The sequence below is a fragment of the Aulonocara stuartgranti genome (genome assembly GCF_965226115.1).
Source record: "Aulonocara stuartgranti genome assembly, chromosome: 1".
Taxonomy (NCBI): Eukaryota; Metazoa; Chordata; class Actinopteri; order Cichliformes; family Cichlidae; genus Aulonocara; species Aulonocara stuartgranti.
The window spans coordinates 41,118,483-41,135,998 of record NC_138939.1 but is presented as its reverse complement, the minus strand read 5'-3'; the positions used below and the strand labels follow the sequence as shown (position 1 = coordinate 41,135,998).

The window sequence follows — 17,516 nt, the reverse complement described above, 5'->3', positions numbered from 1 at the left end:
TATCTTCCGGCCAAAACATGTCCCATTTAAACAAGTGAAAATACAATTTTTGATCCCAAATCAACTAACGAATTCCTTTATGCTAAGATTTCATTTTTGACAACTTGCCTTTAATGTTTTGTTTTTATATTTGTCCAACCAAATGGGTGTCTTGCTAATGAAATGATGAACGTGTGCTGCTAATGATGTTAGATAATTTTGTGTGTGCAAGTCTTTTTTTCTTAGAAGGCCACACTGTGTGTCATAAACTAATTCAATAATAATTACTGATAGGTGACCTTTCAGAGCTTCAAAGCTATCTCAGCAGCAAGAACCAAAGCTCAGGTAATTTATGCAACTGCACTGCAGCCATGGTTAGAAGTATGAGCAGTAGTGCAGGAGCACTCTGCAAGAAGATGGCAAGACTTTACAGCACAGAGGAGCCTCTGGAAAAGACACATCATACTCCTCCGGGCTGACATGGAGGAGGCCTCGGACGTAGAAACAGACCAGCTGGAGTCCAACTCTGACTCATCTGAAGGTGAGAGTGAAAATATGGTTGAAGCAGTCACAGGATGGACTCCTTATCCCCATATTTTGGTCTTCAACAAAGACTGCAATGCTCTACTACCTCCCAGTAGCCAAAGGTTTGCACTGCTGCTGATGGATGAAATCCTGCAGCAAATTGTGGCCATGCTAAAACCTTGAATGGGAAACACTTAGTGGCTTATGTAGGGATGCTCATTTTTGATGGTGTTTACAGGGCAAAACTCTTCTTCTTTAACGGGTAAAATCCAAAAACTATAATATTTGATATTTATATTTCAGGCTGAAGTAGTTTTAAAAGACCATTGGTCATTGGTTTTCAAGATGGCAGCTTGTAGTGAGGTTGTACTAGGGAGTGCTAGTACACCAGTTCACTGATTCTACACCCATAACTTTAGAAATGCAATTTATTACAAGTTACTACAGTGACATTATCTGTAAGCCTGGGATGAGCATTAGCAGCTACTTTTTGGGACAGTCTGACAACATGCCGTGAAGGAAAGTTGTAATACCCAACACTGTGGGGGACCCCAACTTGCAGAGCGGAGAGGCAAATGAGGGAACTAGCATGGGAACTGATGCACAGTTGAATATTGGAACACATCCATTAGTTTGTGAGGTGATTCAGGAAGTAACTGTGAAGTCATTGAAGATAAACTCGAGCCGGGTCTCCCTGCTATTTACAAGCACAAGGGAAACAACTGGAGGACCATGAGACGCACATAAAGGAAGCGGACGCCCGGATCTTGGCTATGGCGGATGTCACGACGGTGACCCTGGGCAAACTCCAATCATTGAAGAAGTGGGTAGAGGAACTAGCACAGCATGCTGATGACTTGGAAAATACAGGGTGGGCCATTTATATGGATACACTGTAATAACATGGGAATGGTTGGTGATATTAAAGTCCTGTTTGTGGCACATTAGTATATGTGAGGGGGCAAACTCCTCAAGATGGGTGGTGACCATGGTGGCCATTTAGAAGTCGGCCATCTTGGATACAACTTCAATAGGAAGAGGGTCATGTGACACATCAAACTTATTGGTAATGTCACAAGAACAACAATGGTGTGCTTGGTTTCAACGTAACTTTATTCTTTCATGACTTATTTACAAGTTTCTGGCCACTTATAAGATGTGTTCAATGTGCTGCCCATTGTGTTGGATTGTCAATGCAACCCTCTTCTCCCACTCTTCACACACTGATAGCAACACCGCAGGAGAAATGCCAGCACAGGCATCCAGTATCTGTAGTTTCAGGTGCTGCACATCTCGTATCTTCACACCATAGACAATTGCCTTCAGATGACCCCAAAGATAAAAGTCTAAGGGGTCAGATCGGGAGACTTTGGGGGCCATTCAACTGGCCCACGACGACCAATCCACTTTCCAGGAAACTGTTCATCTACATCCTCATGTAGCAATTTCAAATATCCAGTGGCCTTGAGGTTTCCATTGATGAAGAATGGACCCACTATCGTTGTGCCCCATATACCACACCAAACCATCACTTTTGTTGTTCCAACAGTCTTGGAGGGATCCATCCAATGAGGGTTAGTGTCAGACCAATAGCGGTGGTTTTGTTTGTTAACTTCACCATTCACATAAAAGTTTGCCTCATCACTGAACAAAATCTTCTGCGTGAACTGAGGGTCCTGTTCCAATTTTTGTTTTGCCCATTCTGCAAATTCTGTGGCCGATCTGGGTCATCCTCGCTGAGATGCTGCAGTAGCTGGAGTTTGTAAGGGTGCCATTTGTGAGTAGCTAATATCCGCCCAAGGGATGTTCCACTAATGCCACTCGCCAGTGACATGCGGCGAGTCGCTGTGGGCTCTTGCTGAATGAAGCTAGGACAGCCACTGATGTTTCTTCATTAGTGAGTTTTCTTGCTTCCAGATTTTGACAAATCCAACACTGGTAGAATGTGGACCTTGTCATGATGATCATAGAAGTGGTGGCGTCCATTGCTGCTTTTGTCAGATTCTTGCCGCTTGCCAACAGGGTACGATTTCATAAGCACGTGCAACTGTTTTATGTTTTACAGAAGGCTGCAAGGCTTGTCATGGTGTCTGCTGTTCTTTAAATATTGAGAAACATTTTAAATGAGTCTGAAGGAGACTTTGTGTTTTTTTAACACGAGTTGAGCAAGTTTAAATATTCCATGTACAGACAGTCCCTGCGGCAGGCAATCTGAATTACACATGCCTTTGCAAACACTGGTGAAGAAGGACTGCCTGAAATGCACCAAGTTCTCAACCAAGTAGTAATCTTATGACCTGTTCAGCCTTTTGTCCTGGCCCATCGAGCAGGGGAGACCCCTGCAGTTTGAGGCAGCGCTAAGTTATTCTTTTAGTGTTTCTCTTATTGTTCAATCAAAAACTTTGAAAAAGTATAGAAATATGTTTGCACTTATTTCCCATTTGCAAGTTTAAAACCCCAAGATTTTTTTTTCTTTGCCTTGTACTATCGTACAGGGCAGTAAAGAAACTCGCCAGGACAAATTCTTTATCGCCCTGTACAATACAAATCGTGCCTGTAGCACACCCATTGAGTACCACTGTGTTGCTCAAATATCCGTTCTGTTCTCTCAGATATGCATTGAGATGGCCGAACCTGGTGGATTAACACAGGTGATGGAGAGCAAAGTCACCAAGGACTATTTATCTGCTTGGTAAGTGTGTCCCACGATCAGAAGTGAGAAAAAGAGGAAATTTATTTTACACTGTGTTTCTTCATTTTCTTTAAAGTGTCTTCATGTCTGTCTGACCTTGTGCTTCTTTCTCTCCTCTTCATAGCAGTAAAGCTGGACGTATTGAGTCGTGAGTATCTTTCTTTTTCAGCTTTAGTGGCAGAGTCAAATATACCATACGCTCCTCAAGGTCGTCTGTAGTAAACAGTTCCCAAAGATGCAAAAAGAGCAGCATGTGATTTAGATATAAGCAACTCTAGATTAGGAATTTGAAATGGAATTTCTTATTTCACATGAACATTTTGTGACAACAAACCTCTTTTCGTGGTAACCTACTGGCATCTTTGCTTTCAAATTCAGTTTGAAGAGCCTGAAACAGCGTCTGCAAGACTCTGGTGACAACCTCAAAATGAAAACCAAGAAGACCGCAGAATCGACTGATGCAGTGACCAAAGGTGACTGCCAGGCGGAGAGCCAGAGGACCGAGGAGGAAGCAGGGACCCAGCCCGATGCTGCAGCCGCCCCTGCTGGACAGCAGCCAGAGCCCAAGTGTCCTGATGACGAGACACAGGAGGGAGAGGAGAATGATGGATGGAGCATGGCCGACATTAAAGGTACAAAGAGCTGCTTTAAATCAGCAAAATACACCGCTCTGACAGCCAAAACACAGTAAAGTGAATATAAAAAGACAAGTTGTGATATTTTGTGGCTCTGATCTCATATTTGTGCTCCTCACTGTGCTACAGACATTCAGCCTGGTGGTAGTAATATATTTTATATATGTGGTGTTTAAGAAATGCTCCGTTGGTGCGATGACTATGTCCCACACCATCACCAGCCTGAGATTTTGATACAAGGCAGGATGGATCCAAGATTTCTGACCCTACCATCCTAATGTCACAGCAGAAACTGAGATTCAACAGACCAGGCAGCGTTTTTATTTTACAGCGTTGCTGAGCCTGTGTGAATTGTACCCTCAGTTTTGCGTTCTTAGCTTAGAGAAGTCGAACCCAGTGTGGTCTTCTGCTGCTGTAGCTCATCTGCTTCAGTGTTGGATGTGCTGTGCGTTCAGAGATGCTCTTGTGCATTGTAATAAGTGGTTGTTTGGCTTGCTCTGGCCTTCCGGTCAGCGTGAAGCAGTTATTTCATTCTCCTCTAAACTCAAAAATGCATTTCCTCCAGGGAACTGCCACTCACTGGATATTTTCTGTTTCAGACGGTTTTATGTAAACCCTAGAGATGCTTCTGTGGGAAAATCCCAGCACATCAGCAGTTTTTGAAATGCTAAGCTCAGCAAACATGCCACGTTTAAGTGACTTAAATTATTTTTCTTCTTCATTCTGATGCTCAGTTTGAATTTCAGCAGGTCACCTGACCATGTCTACATACCTAAATCACTAAGTTGCTGCCATGTGATTGGCTGATTAGAGAGTCGCATTAATGAGCAGTCAAACAGGTGTACCTAATAAAGTGGCCGATGAACGTTTCAGCTTTTCAAGTAAATCGAAATCATTTGTTCAATTATTATTGAGTTATAATTGAATGTTTAACTATTTTATAAACCCAGTGGCTCCTGTAGCAGATTCGTTGATGATTAACGTGTCGCTCTTTTCATTTTCAGTTGTGGCTAAACGCAGGAGGGAGCTTGTCGGAGCTGAGGCAAAGCGATCTCGCTCTCAGTCTCCGTGTGTTGTAGCAGATTTCAGACTGCCTCAGTTCAACCCTAACAGCCCCATCGGTCAGACACACACACTCTAAATTCAAATGTGTTGTTAATACTTGTCTAATCTTCCTGTTTCTGCTTCTCTGCAGGTCAGGAGTTTGTGGTCCCTAAATCAGGATTTTTCTGTAACATCTGCTCTGTTTTCTGCCTGAATGAGAAGACCGCCAAGGAACTCCACTGCTGCAGCCAGAAACACTACGACAACCTGCAGGTACGCACGCACATACATATACACGATTCAGCACACAAAATCACACTGTTGGCCTAACGATGTTTGTTTTCTCACTTTTCCCTTTTTTTAGAAATATTATGAGGAACGTCGACAAAGAGCTACAAAAGCTTTGTCTCAGACGTCTCCAGGCTCCGTTTCTGACTGATGGACCTGATCTACTGTATTTTTAACACATAACTGTGCAGAGTGTATATAGGATTAGGAGTAGCAACCGATTGAACAAAACCAATGCTTTTTGGCTTTTTCCATGTGTGAGTTTGCTCTTTGCGACGGAGCGACGGACAACTGGCAATGAGATGGCCAGTATCATGGCAATAAAAGCATTCTCGGACAGTCATGGGGACCTGATCAGGGCGCGTTTGACGCTTAGGAGAAACCCTCAAACTCCTCGCAGGTTTCGACAACGGGGCACATTCACGGCGCACAGCTGAAAACGCAACGCAATGGGTCAACACAAACTCATCTGCGAGAACAGCAGCTTTAGACAACGAATCCACCTTTTGCTCATTGATATATACAACAACATTCTCTGGAAGACACGTTTTGAATTCCTCCAGCAGGACCAATTCTCTTAGCTGAGCAAAGTCCTTCACTTTACTTGCAGCTAACCACTTATCAAACAAGAGAGTCTTCTCCCTGGCAAACTCTACATGTGTTTGGTTGGCAGATTTTTCACACGACCGAAACTTCTGGCGATAGGCCTCTGGAACTAGCTCATAAGCCCTTAAAATAGTGGATTTCACAATTTCATAATCCAGGCTGTCATCAATAGACAAGCTCGCACACACTTCCTGTGCTTTCCCCACCAATTTACACTGCAGCAACAAACTCCACACATCCTTGGGCCATTTCAAAGTGGTTGCGATGCGTTCAAAGGCATTAAAGTAAGAGTCAACCTCACTTTCTCTGAAAGGTGGCACTAAAGCAATTTGCCTGCTTGCATCAAATTGGTCAGAGGAGAGTGAATCAGAAGATTTACTCACAACTTTACTCACTGGGGTAGAGGTAACATTGCGCTGCCGGGAAGGATCCAGCTCCATAGCCCTTATGCGGAGATGCATAAGCTCAACTTCTTTGGACTTAGTCGCAAGCTCCACCTCTTTCAGGCGAAGGGCGAGCCCAAGATCCTCCGTAACCAATCCTGTTGATTGTCCGGCTGGGCTAACGTTTGGGATCTGAATGGCAGCAGGAGCCTCCGCCCCTGGCGACACCCGTCCACTGGGAGCTTTTGGGATGGTTGCAGCAGCTTCTGCTCCCGCATCCACCACCAAACCTCCAGTCGCCTCAACCGGCCGAGGTTTCGACTCCGCAAATACCCCCTTATCCACCAGCTGAGCTGTCAGGCACTGCTTAATTTCTGCCTTTTTAGCATGTAAAGGCACACTAACATTAAACAAATCTGCCACCAACAACAAATCCGCCTTTGTGCATCGATCCAACTTATCCACGGTGGGTTGTAGTGCAAAATCATCCACATCAAAAGTCATTGTGACTAGATCACCCCCAACACTACAAGAAAACTGCCAACCAAAAACTGCAGACAACCCACAAAATACAATGAGCAAAAAGAATGGCAAAAGAAAAAAAAAAAGGACGAGCCCCCACTTTATGTTACGCCCCAGTCTAGGGGTACAGGAACGCAACACAAGTTTGAAAGAATTGCCCCGCCCTGGTCCCCAAAACCATACACAAAGGGAAACCAATTTCTTAGTGAATCGTGATTTATTTTTCTGCACTGCAAAAATGAAGCTCCGGGGTGAACAAAGGCCAAAATAACAAACAAAACAAGCTAAGTCAGGAGGAGGTGTTATCTACAACCCTATGTGAAATCAAATATCAAACAAAAGACAAGCGCTACACCTAACTCCCTAACTGAAATAAACAGGAGAAAACAGTGCAAGGAAAAACAATAAGGCAGCTCACCCCTTCTGTTGCAGTGCTATTTACAAGGCTATTTACAATGAAAACTAATGTACACACTATATACAAAACTCCAAAAAAGTCGCACAAAAGTCTCAGGTTTTGGAGGCCAGGGTCAGGTCTGCTGCTGCTGTCAGTGGCTGCCCCGGGACAACTGCTGGTGAGGGATTTGAATGAAGATCACATGGCCAGGGGACCAATCAGCAGCCGTCAGCTCATCCACTCCGGGACCTGCAAAGACTTAAAGGCACAGACAACAACAGCCACCAAAACAGATTATGGACAGGGCCATAACATGTTTGCGGTTTTGTGATTTGTTTCTTATTTCCTGTTTTTCTTTGAAAGTTCATGTCTTATGTCAGTGTGTTCAGTTTTACCTCTCCCCTGTCTCGTTAGCCTGATTTCTCCCAGCTGTGTCTCCCTCCCTCCCGCCCATTCCCTAATTACTCCCCTGTGTATTTAAGCCCTGTGTTTTCCTGGGCTCCCTGTCGCGTCGTACCTTCAACCTGCTGTGTGTTTGTAATGTCCAGTCCTCCAGCACCTCGCTTTAGAGTCTTGTTTTCCTTTTGTAAGTTTTATTTTGTCAATCATTCTTCCAGCAATAAAGCTGCGTTTTCAGTTTCTTCCCGTCTCCAAGACTCCTGCATTTTTTGGTCCACCGCTTCTGCTCGCCTGCCACACAGCCAACCATGACAATAGCAGAATCTAGTATAACATGGAAACACCTACCTGAAACACAGACTTTATGTATTTTAAGTACTTGAGTAAATGTTCCCACTACTATCTGCACTCACTTCTGAAGATATTTAGACTAGTGAGAGAACTCTGAGCTCCTCCGCTTCATGTGAGATTCACTTTCCACTGTTTCCTTTCTTTCTTTCTTTTTTTTAAATCCCTTTCCATTGCATTAATGTCTTGAAATACCAGGAAACCAAGCATCTGCCTCTGGAGACTTTTGACTCAAAAGGCAATAAAAACCAAAACAAATGTAAAAAAATGAATACAGGAAAAATTCCATTTTCACAAATGTCAAAACATTTTTTAATTAAAATTAATCTTTTTTTCCTATTAAAAAGTTGTAAAAATGAGTGCAAGGCCATGATGCCATAGCAGAGGATGTACTTCCTGAGGGAGCTGAAGAAATTCAACCTGCCAACACGGGCGATGATGCAATTCTACACTGCAATCATCGAGTCCATCCTCACCTCCATCACCGTGTGGTACGCTGGAGCCACTATCAGGGACAGTGGCGGTCCTAGCCTGTTTGGCGCCACAGGCGAACACTCTCTCTGCCCAATGGTGTGCTTGGTTATCCTTTCATGAGTTGTTTACAAGTTTCTCTTTGTTCACAGCCATTGATATGTCGAAGAGGTTAACATGTTAGGAGCGGATCGAAATTGTGTTGATATCTGGTGAATGCAGTAACCGGGTCATTGCAGCAGATTTCAATGCAAGACACCCTACGAGACCACCCATCTCCCATGCTACAGTCAGCAAACTGCTTGCTAAGTTTCGTGAAACTGGTTCTACGGTGGCTGGGAAGTGCAAATCGCAACAAATTAAAAAACCGCAACAAATTAAAAAAAAACCACAACAAATTACAAAAAGCCCACAACAAATTAAAAATCCTTGACGGAAAGGGATTGTCTAAAATACCGGAAGTGACACAACAATTAGCCTAATAGGGCTTTGGAGCGTGATGTCACGGGGGTGGGCGTGTTGTGGGGGTTTTGTATTTTGTTGTGGGGGTTTTGTATTTTGTTGTGGGGCTTTTTGTATTTTGTTGTGGGGGTTTTGTATTTTGTTGTGGGCTTTGTGTAATTTGTTGTGGGGGTTTTGTATTTTGTTGTGGGCTTTGTGTAATTTGTTGTGGGGGTTTTGTATTTTGTTGTGGGGGTTTTGTATTTTGTTGTGGGCTTTGTGTAATTTGTTGTGGGGGTTTTGTAATTTGTTGTGGGGGTTTTGTATTTTGTTGTGGGGGTTTTGTATTTTGTTGTGGGCTTTTTGTAATTTGTTGTGGGCTTTGTGTAATTTGTTGTGGGCTTTGTGTAATTTGTTGTGGGGGTTTTGTATTTTGTTGTGGGGGTTTTGTATTTTGTTGTGGGCTTTTTGTAATTTGTTGTGGGGGTTTTGTATTTTGTTGTGGGCTTTTTGTAATTTGTTGTGGGCTTTTTGTAATTTGTTGTGGGCTTTGTGTAATTTGTTGTGGGCTTTGTGTAATTTGTTGTGGGGGTTTTGTATTTTGTTGTGGGCTTTGTGTAATTTGTTGTGGGGGTTTTGTATTTTGTTGTGGGCTTTGTGTAATTTGTTGTGGGGGTTTTGTAATTTGTTGTGGGCTTTGTGTAATTTGTTGTGGGGGTTTTGTATTTTGTTGTGGGCTTTGTGTAATTTGTTGTGGGGGTTTTGTATTTTGTTGTGGGCTTTGTGTAATTTGTTGTGGGGGTTTTGTATTTTGTTGTGGGGGTTTTGTATTTTGTTGTGGGCTTTTTGTAATTTGTTGTGGGGGTTTTGTATTTTGTTGTGGGGGTTTTGTAATTTGTTGTGGGCTTTTTGTATTTTGTTGTGGGCTTTGTGTAATTTGTTGTGGGCTTTTTGTAATTTGTTGTGGGGGTTTTGTATTTTGTTGTGGGCTTTTTGTAATTTGTTGTGGGGGTTTTGTATTTTGTTGTGGGCTTTTTGTAATTTGTTGTGGGGGTTTTGTATTTTGTTGTGGGGGTTTTGTAATTTGTTGTGGGCTTTTTGTATTTTGTTGTGGGCTTTGTGTAATTTGTTGTGGGCTTTTTGTAATTTGTTGTGGGCTTTTTGTAATTTGTTGTGGGCTTTTTGTAATTTGTTGTAGGCTTTTTGTAATTTGTTGTGGGCTTTTTGTAATTTGTTGTGGGGGTTTTGTAATTTGTTGTGGGGGTTTTGTATTTTGTTGTGGGGGTTGTGTATTTTGTTGTGGGGGTTTTGTATTTTGTTGTGGGCTTTTTGTAATTTGTTGTGGGGGTTTTGTATTTTGTTGTGGGCTTTTTGTAATTTGTTGTGGGGGTTTTGTATTTTGTTGTGGGGGTTTTGTAATTTGTTGTGGGCTTTTTGTAATTTGTTGTGGGCTTTTTGTAATTTGTTGTAGGCTTTTTGTAATTTGTTGTGGGCTTTTTGTAATTTGTTGTGGGCTTTTTGTATTTTGTTGTGGGGGTTTTGTATTTTGTTGTGGGCTTTGTGTAATTTGTTGTGGGGGTTTTGTATTTTGTTGTGGGCTTTGTGTAATTTGTTGTGGGGGTTTTGTATTTTGTTGTGGGGGTTTTGTATTTTGTTGTGGGCTTTGTGTAATTTGTTGTGGGGGTTTTGTATTTTGTTGTAGGCTTTTTGTAATTTGTTGTGGGGGTTTTGTATTTTGTTGTGGGGGTTTTGTATTTTGTTGTGGGGGTTTTGTATTTTGTTGTGGGCTTTGTGTAATTTGTTGTGGGGGTTTTGTATTTTGTTGTGGGGGTTTTGTAATTTGTTGTGGGGGTTTTGTATTTTGTTGTAGGCTTTTTGTAATTTGTTGTGGGGCTTTTTGTATTTTGTTGTGGGGGTTTTGTATTTTGTTGTGGGCTTTGTGTAATTTGTTGTGGGGGTTTTGTATTTTGTTGTGGGGGTTTTGTAATTTGTTGTGGGCTTTTTGTATTTTGTTGTGGGGGTTTTGTAATTTGTTGTGGGCTTTTTGTAATTTGTTGTGGGCTTTTTGTAATTTGTTGTGGGCTTTTTGTATTTTGTTGTGGGGGTTTTGTATTTTGTTGTGGGCTTTTTGTAATTTGTTGTGGGCTTTTTGTAATTTGTTGTGGGCTTTGTGTAATTTGTTGTGGGGGTTTTGTATTTTGTTGTGGGCTTTTTGTAATTTGTTGTGGGGGTTTTGTATTTTGTTGTGGGCTTTTTGTAATTTGTTGTGGGGGTTTTGTAATTTGTTGTGGGCTTTGTGTAATTTGTTGTGGGGGTTTTGTATTTTGTTGTGGGCTTTTTGTATTTTGTTGTGGGCTTTGTGTAATTTGTTGTGGGCTTTTTGTAATTTGTTGTGGGCTTTTTGTAATTTGTTGTGGGCTTTTTGTAATTTGTTGTGGGCTTTGTGTAATTTGTTGTGGGGGTTTTGTATTTTGTTGTGGGGGTTTTGTATTTTGTTGTGGGGGTTTTGTATTTTGTTGTGGGCTTTTTGTAATTTGTTGTGGGGGTTTTGTATTTTGTTGTGGGCTTTTTGTAATTTGTTGTGGGGGTTTTGTATTTTGTTGTGGGCTTTGTGTAATTTGTTGTGGGGGTTTTGTATTTTGTTGTGGGCTTTGTGTAATTTGTTGTGGGGGTTTTGTATTTTGTTGTGGGGGTTTTGTAATTTGTTGTGGGCTTTTTGTATTTTGTTGTGGGGGTTTTGTATTTTGTTGTGGGCTTTTTGTAATTTGTTGTGGGCTTTTTGTAATTTGTTGTGGGCTTTGTGTAATTTGTTGTGGGGGTTTTGTATTTTGTTGTGGGCTTTTTGTAATTTGTTGTGGGCTTTTTGTAATTTGTTGTGGGCTTTTTGTAATTTGTTGTGGGGGTTTTGTATTTTGTTGTGGGCTTTTTGTAATTTGTTGTGGGCTTTTTGTATTTTGTTGTGGGCTTTTTGTAATTTGTTGTGGGCTTTGTGTAATTTGTTGTGGGGGTTTTGTATTTTGTTGTGGGCTTTGTGTAATTTGTTGTGGGGGTTTGTATTTTGTTGTGGGCTTTTTGTATTTTGTTGTGGGGGTTTTGTATTTTGTTGTGGGGGTTTTGTATTTTGTTGTGGGCTTTGTGTAATTTGTTGTGGGCTTTGTGTAATTTGTTGTGGGCTTTTTGTATTTTGTTGTGGGCTTTTTGTATTTTGTTGTGGGCTTTTTGTAATTTGTTGTGGGGCTTTTTGTAATTTGTTGTGGGGCTTTTTGTAATTTGTTGTGGGCTTTTTGTAATTTGTTGTGGGCTTTTTGTAATTTGTTGTGGGCTTTTTGTATTTTGTTGTGGGCTTTTTGTAATTTGTTGTGGGCTTTTTGTAATTTGTTGTGGGGCTTTTTGTAATTTGTTGTGGGCTTTTTGTAATTTGTTGGGGGCTTTTTGTAATTTGTTGTAGGCTTTTTGTAATTTGTTGTGGGCTTTTTGTAATTTGTTGTAGGCTTTTTGTATTTTGTTGTGGGCTTTTTGTATTTTGTTGTAGGCTTTTTGTAATTTGTTGTGGGCTTTTTGTAATTTGTTGTGGGCTTTTTGTAATTTGTTGTAGGCTTTTTGTAATTTGTTGTGGGCTTTTTGTAATTTGTTGGGGGCTTTTTGTAATTTGTTGTGGGCTTTTTGTATTTTGTTGTAGGCTTTTTGTAATTTGTTGTGGGCTTTTTGTAATTTGTTGTGGGCTTTTTGTAATTTGTTGGGGGCTTTTTGTAATTTGTTGTGGGCTTTTTGTAATTTGTTGGGGGCTTTTTGTAATTTGTTGGGGGCTTTTTGTAATTTGTTGTGGGGGTTTTGTATTTTGTTGTGGGCTTTTTGTATTTTGTTGTGGGGGTTTTGTAATTTGTTGGGGGCTTTTTGTAATTTGTTGTGGGGGTTTTGTATTTTGTTGTGGGCTTTTTGTAATTTGTTGTGGGGGTTTTGTATTTTGTTGGGGGCTTTTTGTATTTTGTTGTGGGGGTTTTGTAATTTGTTGGGGGCTTTTTGTAATTTGTTGTGGGGGTTTTGTATTTTGTTGTGGGCTTTTTGTAATTTGTTGGGGGCTTTTTGTATTTTGTTGTGGGCTTTTTGTATTTTGTTGTGGGGGTTTTGTAATTTGTTGGGGGCTTTTTGTAATTTGTTGTGGGGGTTTTGTAATTTGTTGGGGGCTTTTTGTAATTTGTTGTGGGCTTTTTGTAATTTGTTGGGGGCTTTTTGTAATTTGTTGGGGGCTTTTTGTAATTTGTTGTGGGGGTTTTGTATTTTGTTGTGGGCTTTTTGTATTTTGTTGTGGGGGTTTTGTAATTTGTTGGGGGCTTTTTGTAATTTGTTGTGGGGGTTTTGTATTTTGTTGTGGGCTTTTTGTATTTTGTTGTGGGGGTTTTGTAATTTGTTGGGGGCTTTTTGTAATTTGTTGTGGGGGTTTTGTAATTTGTTGTGGGCTTTTTGTAATTTGTTGTGGGGGTTTTGTATTTTGTTGTGGGCTTTTTGTATTTTGTTGTGGGGGTTTTGTAATTTGTTGGGGGCTTTTTGTAATTTGTTGTGGGGGTTTTGTATTTTGTTGTGGGCTTTTTGTAATTTGTTGTGGGCTTTTTGTAATTTGTTGTGGGCTTTTTGTAATTTGTTGTGGGCTTTTTGTATTTTGTTGTGGGCTTTTTGTAATTTGTTGTAGGCTTTTTGTAATTTGTTGTGGGCTTTTTGTAATTTGTTGTAGGCTTTTTGTAATTTGTTGTAGGCTTTTTGTAATTTGTTGTGGGCTTTTTGTAATTTGTTGTGGGGGTTTTGTATTTTGTTGTGGGCTTTTTGTATTTTGTTGTGGGGGTTTTGTATTTTGTTGTGGGCTTTTTGTATTTTGTTGTGGGGGTTTTGTATTTTGTTGTAGGCTTTTTGTAATTTGTTGTGGGCTTTTTGTAATTTGTTGTGGGGGTTTTGTATTTTGTTGTGGGGGTTTTGTATTTTGTTGTGGGCTTTTTGTATTTTGTTGTGGGGGTTTTGTATTTTGTTGTGGGCTTTTTGTATTTTGTTGTGGGCTTTTTGTAATTTGTTGGGGGCTTTTTGTAATTTGTTGTGGGGCTTTTTGTATTTTGTTGTGGGCTTTTTGTATTTTGTTGTGGGGGTTTTGTATTTTGTTGTGGGCTTTTTGTAATTTGTTGTGGGCTTTTTGTATTTTGTTGTGGGGGTTTTGTATTTTGTTGTGGGCTTTTTGTAATTTGTTGTGGGCTTTTTGTAATTTGTTGTGGGGCTTTTTGTATTTTGTTGTGGGCTTTTTGTATTTTGTTGTGGGGGTTTTGTAATTTGTTGTGGGGGTTTTGTATTTTGTTGTGGGCTTTTTGTATTTTGTTGTAGGCTTTTTGTAATTTGTTGTGGGCTTTTTGTAATTTGTTGTGGGCTTTTTGTAATTTGTTGTGGGGGTTTTGTAATTTGTTGTGGGGCTTTTTGTATTTTGTTGTGGGCTTTTTGTAATTTGTTGTAGGCTTTTTGTAATTTGTTGTAGGCTTTTTGTAATTTGTTGTGGGCTTTTTGTAATTTGTTGTGGGGGTTTTGTATTTTGTTGTGGGCTTTTTGTATTTTGTTGTGGGGGTTTTGTATTTTGTTGTGGGCTTTTTGTATTTTGTTGTGGGGGTTTTGTATTTTGTTGTAGGCTTTTTGTAATTTGTTGTGGGCTTTTTGTAATTTGTTGTGGGGGTTTTGTATTTTGTTGTGGGGGTTTTGTATTTTGTTGTGGGCTTTTTGTATTTTGTTGTGGGGGTTTTGTATTTTGTTGTGGGCTTTTTGTATTTTGTTGTGGGCTTTTTGTAATTTGTTGGGGGCTTTTTGTAATTTGTTGTGGGGCTTTTTGTATTTTGTTGTGGGCTTTTTGTATTTTGTTGTGGGGGTTTTGTATTTTGTTGTGGGCTTTTTGTAATTTGTTGTGGGCTTTTTGTATTTTGTTGTGGGGGTTTTGTATTTTGTTGTGGGCTTTTTGTAATTTGTTGTGGGCTTTTTGTAATTTGTTGTGGGGCTTTTTGTATTTTGTTGTGGGCTTTTTGTATTTTGTTGTGGGGGTTTTGTAATTTGTTGTGGGGGTTTTGTATTTTGTTGTGGGCTTTTTGTATTTTGTTGTAGGCTTTTTGTAATTTGTTGTGGGCTTTTTGTAATTTGTTGTGGGCTTTTTGTAATTTGTTGTGGGGGTTTTGTAATTTGTTGTGGGGCTTTTTGTATTTTGTTGTGGGCTTTTTGTATTTTGTTGTAGGCTTTTTGTAATTTGTTGTGGGCTTTTTGTAATTTGTTGTGGGCTTTTTGTAATTTGTTGTGGGGGTTTTGTATTTTGTTGTGGGCTTTTTGTATTTTGTTGTGGGGGTTTTGTATTTTGTTGTGGGCTTTTTGTAATTTGTTGTGGGGGTTTTGTAATTTGTTGTGGGGGTTTTGTATTTTGTTGTGGGGGTTTTGTAATTTGTTGTGGGGGTTTTGTATTTTGTTGTGGGGGTTTTGTAATTTGTTGTGGGGGTTTTGTATTTTGTTGTGGGCTTTTTGTAATTTGTTGTGGGGGTTTTGTAATTTGTTGTGGGGGTTTTGTATTTTGTTGTGGGGGTTTTGTAATTTGTTGTGGGGGTTTTGTATTTTGTTGTGGGGGTTTTGTAATTTGTTGTGGGCTTTTTGTAATATTGTAAGCAATACTAATTTAAAATTCAATGACATCAAAATCCTTCTAGTCCTGATGTCGAGCGCTCTTTTTCACTAATGTGTTGTTGTTGTTGTTGTTTATAGATTGTAAGAGCAGGATGGCTAAAAGAAAGGCCAGTCCTGAAAAAACGACCCCCATAAAAAGAAGGAGGGTCACTGAGCAGGCTGGTCCTTCCACCAGCTCAGATGCTCATGTGGTCAGGGGAGTCAAGCGAAAGGTCCAACAAGATGAAGCGGGGACAACCAATACAGCAAAAAAGTGTAAACTTCTTGACCATGTGAGCGGTGACAAGGGGCAGGCATCTTCCTGGTTGGACACTGGTAAAGGTAGGCTAATTAGTTGAGTGAGGGGTAGATTAAGTGTACATCTGGTTGCTAGTTTGAAGGTATTAGTGTTTGGGAGATATTTGTGTCTATTATCTAATAAGCTGACGTGCTTTTGGTGTTTTCCACATCTGCAGACTGCAGCATAGAGATTTCAGAGAGCTGCAGTAAAAACAAAAAGGCTGGCAAAAGGAAAGCTGCGGGAGACACCAGGGACCCACCTAAGAAAAAGAACGTGGACCAGGACAAAACCAAAACTGTTGCCAAAAAGTCAGTGGCTGAACAGAAACGTAAGTAGCAAGCAGCTTAGCTTTTATATTCAGGTGAAGAGCAAAATGAACATTTAGGGTACAGCAGAGAGTAATTTGTGTGACAGCTGTAGTAAAACCCAATTTGTGTTTGTCTGTTTAGGAGACTTCCAAGCGAGATACGTGGAGGAGCACCGGCTTGGAGAAGGAGGATGCAGAGCAGTGTTTGCTGGCTACCGCATAAAGGATCATTTACCAGTAAGTGTTCAGATGGTGGTAGTGAGACAGGCAGTAATGCAGATAAGGGATAATATCGTAAGCTGAGACGTGTGCTGTTTTACACCTTTAATTATGTCATACTGAGGAAATGCTCATCAATGCCCTGTGTCTTTTAGGTGGCCATCAAACACATCCCAAAGGGGAAAGTGTACTGCAAAGTGAAGGTAAATGTGCAAGACTTGCATTGTTTTTACATTAGTGGATTGCATGCAGCGTTCACCTGTGGAACGTCTGTGCCTCATCATCCACTTTGTTAAAATATTTCAGGATGACAACGGGAAGAATCTGTCGGTGGAAGTTGCCATCATGCTGAAGCTTGCAGCTGAAGCAGATGGATCAGTGGAAACATCAGCCCCAGTGTCTCTGTTGGAGTGGTTTGACTTTGGCAGAGAGCTGATCCTGGTGATGGAGAGACCTGTCCCCGCTGTGGACCTGGATAAATACATAGAAGAAAATGGAGGATTTTTGCCAGAGGACAAGGCCAAGGCAAGTTGACTTGCCTTGGAAGAGTCTTAGACTGTACATCATTCAATCAAAGCACAGAGTATTAGAGAAACATTAACCCATTGATTGATTATTGTCTTTTTCATCGTTTCCAGGTAGGGCTGGGCTATATCACACCGTTCACGGTAATACCGGTGTAATTTTGGGCAACGATAGGAAAATGAAATATGGCGATAGAATATGGGTAAAACGCGCATGTGCAGTGCCTTTGTTTACATAACTCATGAAAGAATAAAGTTATGTTGAAACCAAGCACACCATTGTTTTTCTTGTGACATTACCAATAAGTTTGATGTGTCACATGACCCTCTTCCTATTGAAAAAACAAAAGTTGTATCCAAGATGGCCGACTTCTAAATGGCCACCATGGTCACCACCCATCTTGAGGAGTTTGCCCCCTCACATATACTAATGTGCCACAAACAGGACTTTAATATCACCAACCATTCCCATGTTGTTACGGTGTATCCATATAAATGGCCACCCTGTAGAAAAACCTGACTATATAACATTTTTGGTGGCATTGTGTATCCTTAGGGTAAAAAGAGACTCAGTTTTTTTAAGAGTCATCTGAATGTTAAAATTTTTTTTTACATTTTCCTTTGTTATCCTAAATGTTTATGTAGGAAAATGAAAAATGAGATCATGAGATGGCTACAAATGAATAAAAAGCAAATAATATCCTCAGGAAATGAGCTGTGGGTTTATGGCCAGGGGATATTATCTTCTGTATATGTAAATTGGAATAAAGTC

General features: G+C 40.5%; 2 protein-coding genes across 4 annotated transcripts; both read left to right on the top strand.

Annotated features, from left to right (window-relative positions):
* Positions 1–2,441: 2,441 nt before the first annotated feature.
* LOC309708813 (uncharacterized protein) lies at positions 2,442–5,601 on the top strand. 2 transcript variants are annotated; one of them, XM_082537118.1, is made up of 7 exons: positions 2,442–2,527; positions 3,117–3,196; positions 3,324–3,344; positions 3,575–3,828; positions 4,836–4,952; positions 5,027–5,148; positions 5,240–5,601. In XM_082537118.1, exons 1-7 carry the CDS (start codon positions 2,462–2,464, stop codon positions 5,312–5,314), a joined length of 735 nt encoding a protein of 244 aa, XP_082393244.1. In that variant the 5' UTR covers positions 2,442–2,461; the 3' UTR covers positions 5,315–5,601. The 2 variants fall into 2 exon arrangements, with proteins under 2 accessions (XP_082393244.1, XP_082393243.1); XM_082537117.1 differs by having other exon boundaries at positions 3,321–3,344.
* Positions 5,602–7,325: 1,724 nt separating this feature from the next.
* LOC309708804 (uncharacterized protein) lies at positions 7,326–16,916 on the top strand. 2 transcript variants are annotated; one of them, XM_082537093.1, is made up of 6 exons: positions 7,326–8,388; positions 15,493–15,735; positions 15,870–16,022; positions 16,144–16,238; positions 16,376–16,423; positions 16,527–16,916. In XM_082537093.1, exons 2-6 carry the CDS (start codon positions 15,507–15,509, stop codon positions 16,752–16,754), a joined length of 753 nt encoding a protein of 250 aa, XP_082393219.1. In that variant the 5' UTR covers positions 7,326–8,388; positions 15,493–15,506; the 3' UTR covers positions 16,755–16,916. The 2 variants fall into 2 exon arrangements, with proteins under 2 accessions (XP_082393219.1, XP_082393220.1); XM_082537094.1 differs by lacking the exon at positions 7,326–8,388 and adding an exon at positions 15,317–15,391.
* The last annotated feature ends 600 nt before the right edge of the window (positions 16,917–17,516 follow it).

What these genes read in the sequence shown, in the direction of transcription:
- LOC309708804 (XM_082537093.1), top strand. Translation starts at nt 15,507, where the DNA reads ATGGCTAAAAGAAAGGCCAGTCCTGAAAAAACGACCCCCATAAAAAGA. An exon ending in CTGGTTGGACACTGGTAAAG is followed by an intron (nt 15,736 to 15,869) that starts GTAGGCTAATTA and finishes CCACATCTGCAG; the next exon opens with ACTGCAGCATAGAGATTTCA. An exon ending in AAGTGTACTGCAAAGTGAAG is followed by an intron (nt 16,424 to 16,526) that starts GTAAATGTGCAA and finishes AAAATATTTCAG; the next exon opens with GATGACAACGGGAAGAATCT.
- LOC309708813 (XM_082537117.1), top strand. Translation starts at nt 2,462, where the DNA reads ATGATGATCATAGAAGTGGTGGCGTCCATTGCTGCTTTTGTCAGATTC. An exon ending in AAGGACTATTTATCTGCTTG is followed by an intron (nt 3,197 to 3,320) that starts GTAAGTGTGTCC and finishes TCCTCTTCATAG; the next exon opens with CAGTAAAGCTGGACGTATTG. An exon ending in AAAGCTGGACGTATTGAGTC is followed by an intron (nt 3,345 to 3,574) that starts GTGAGTATCTTT and finishes TTTCAAATTCAG; the next exon opens with TTTGAAGAGCCTGAAACAGC.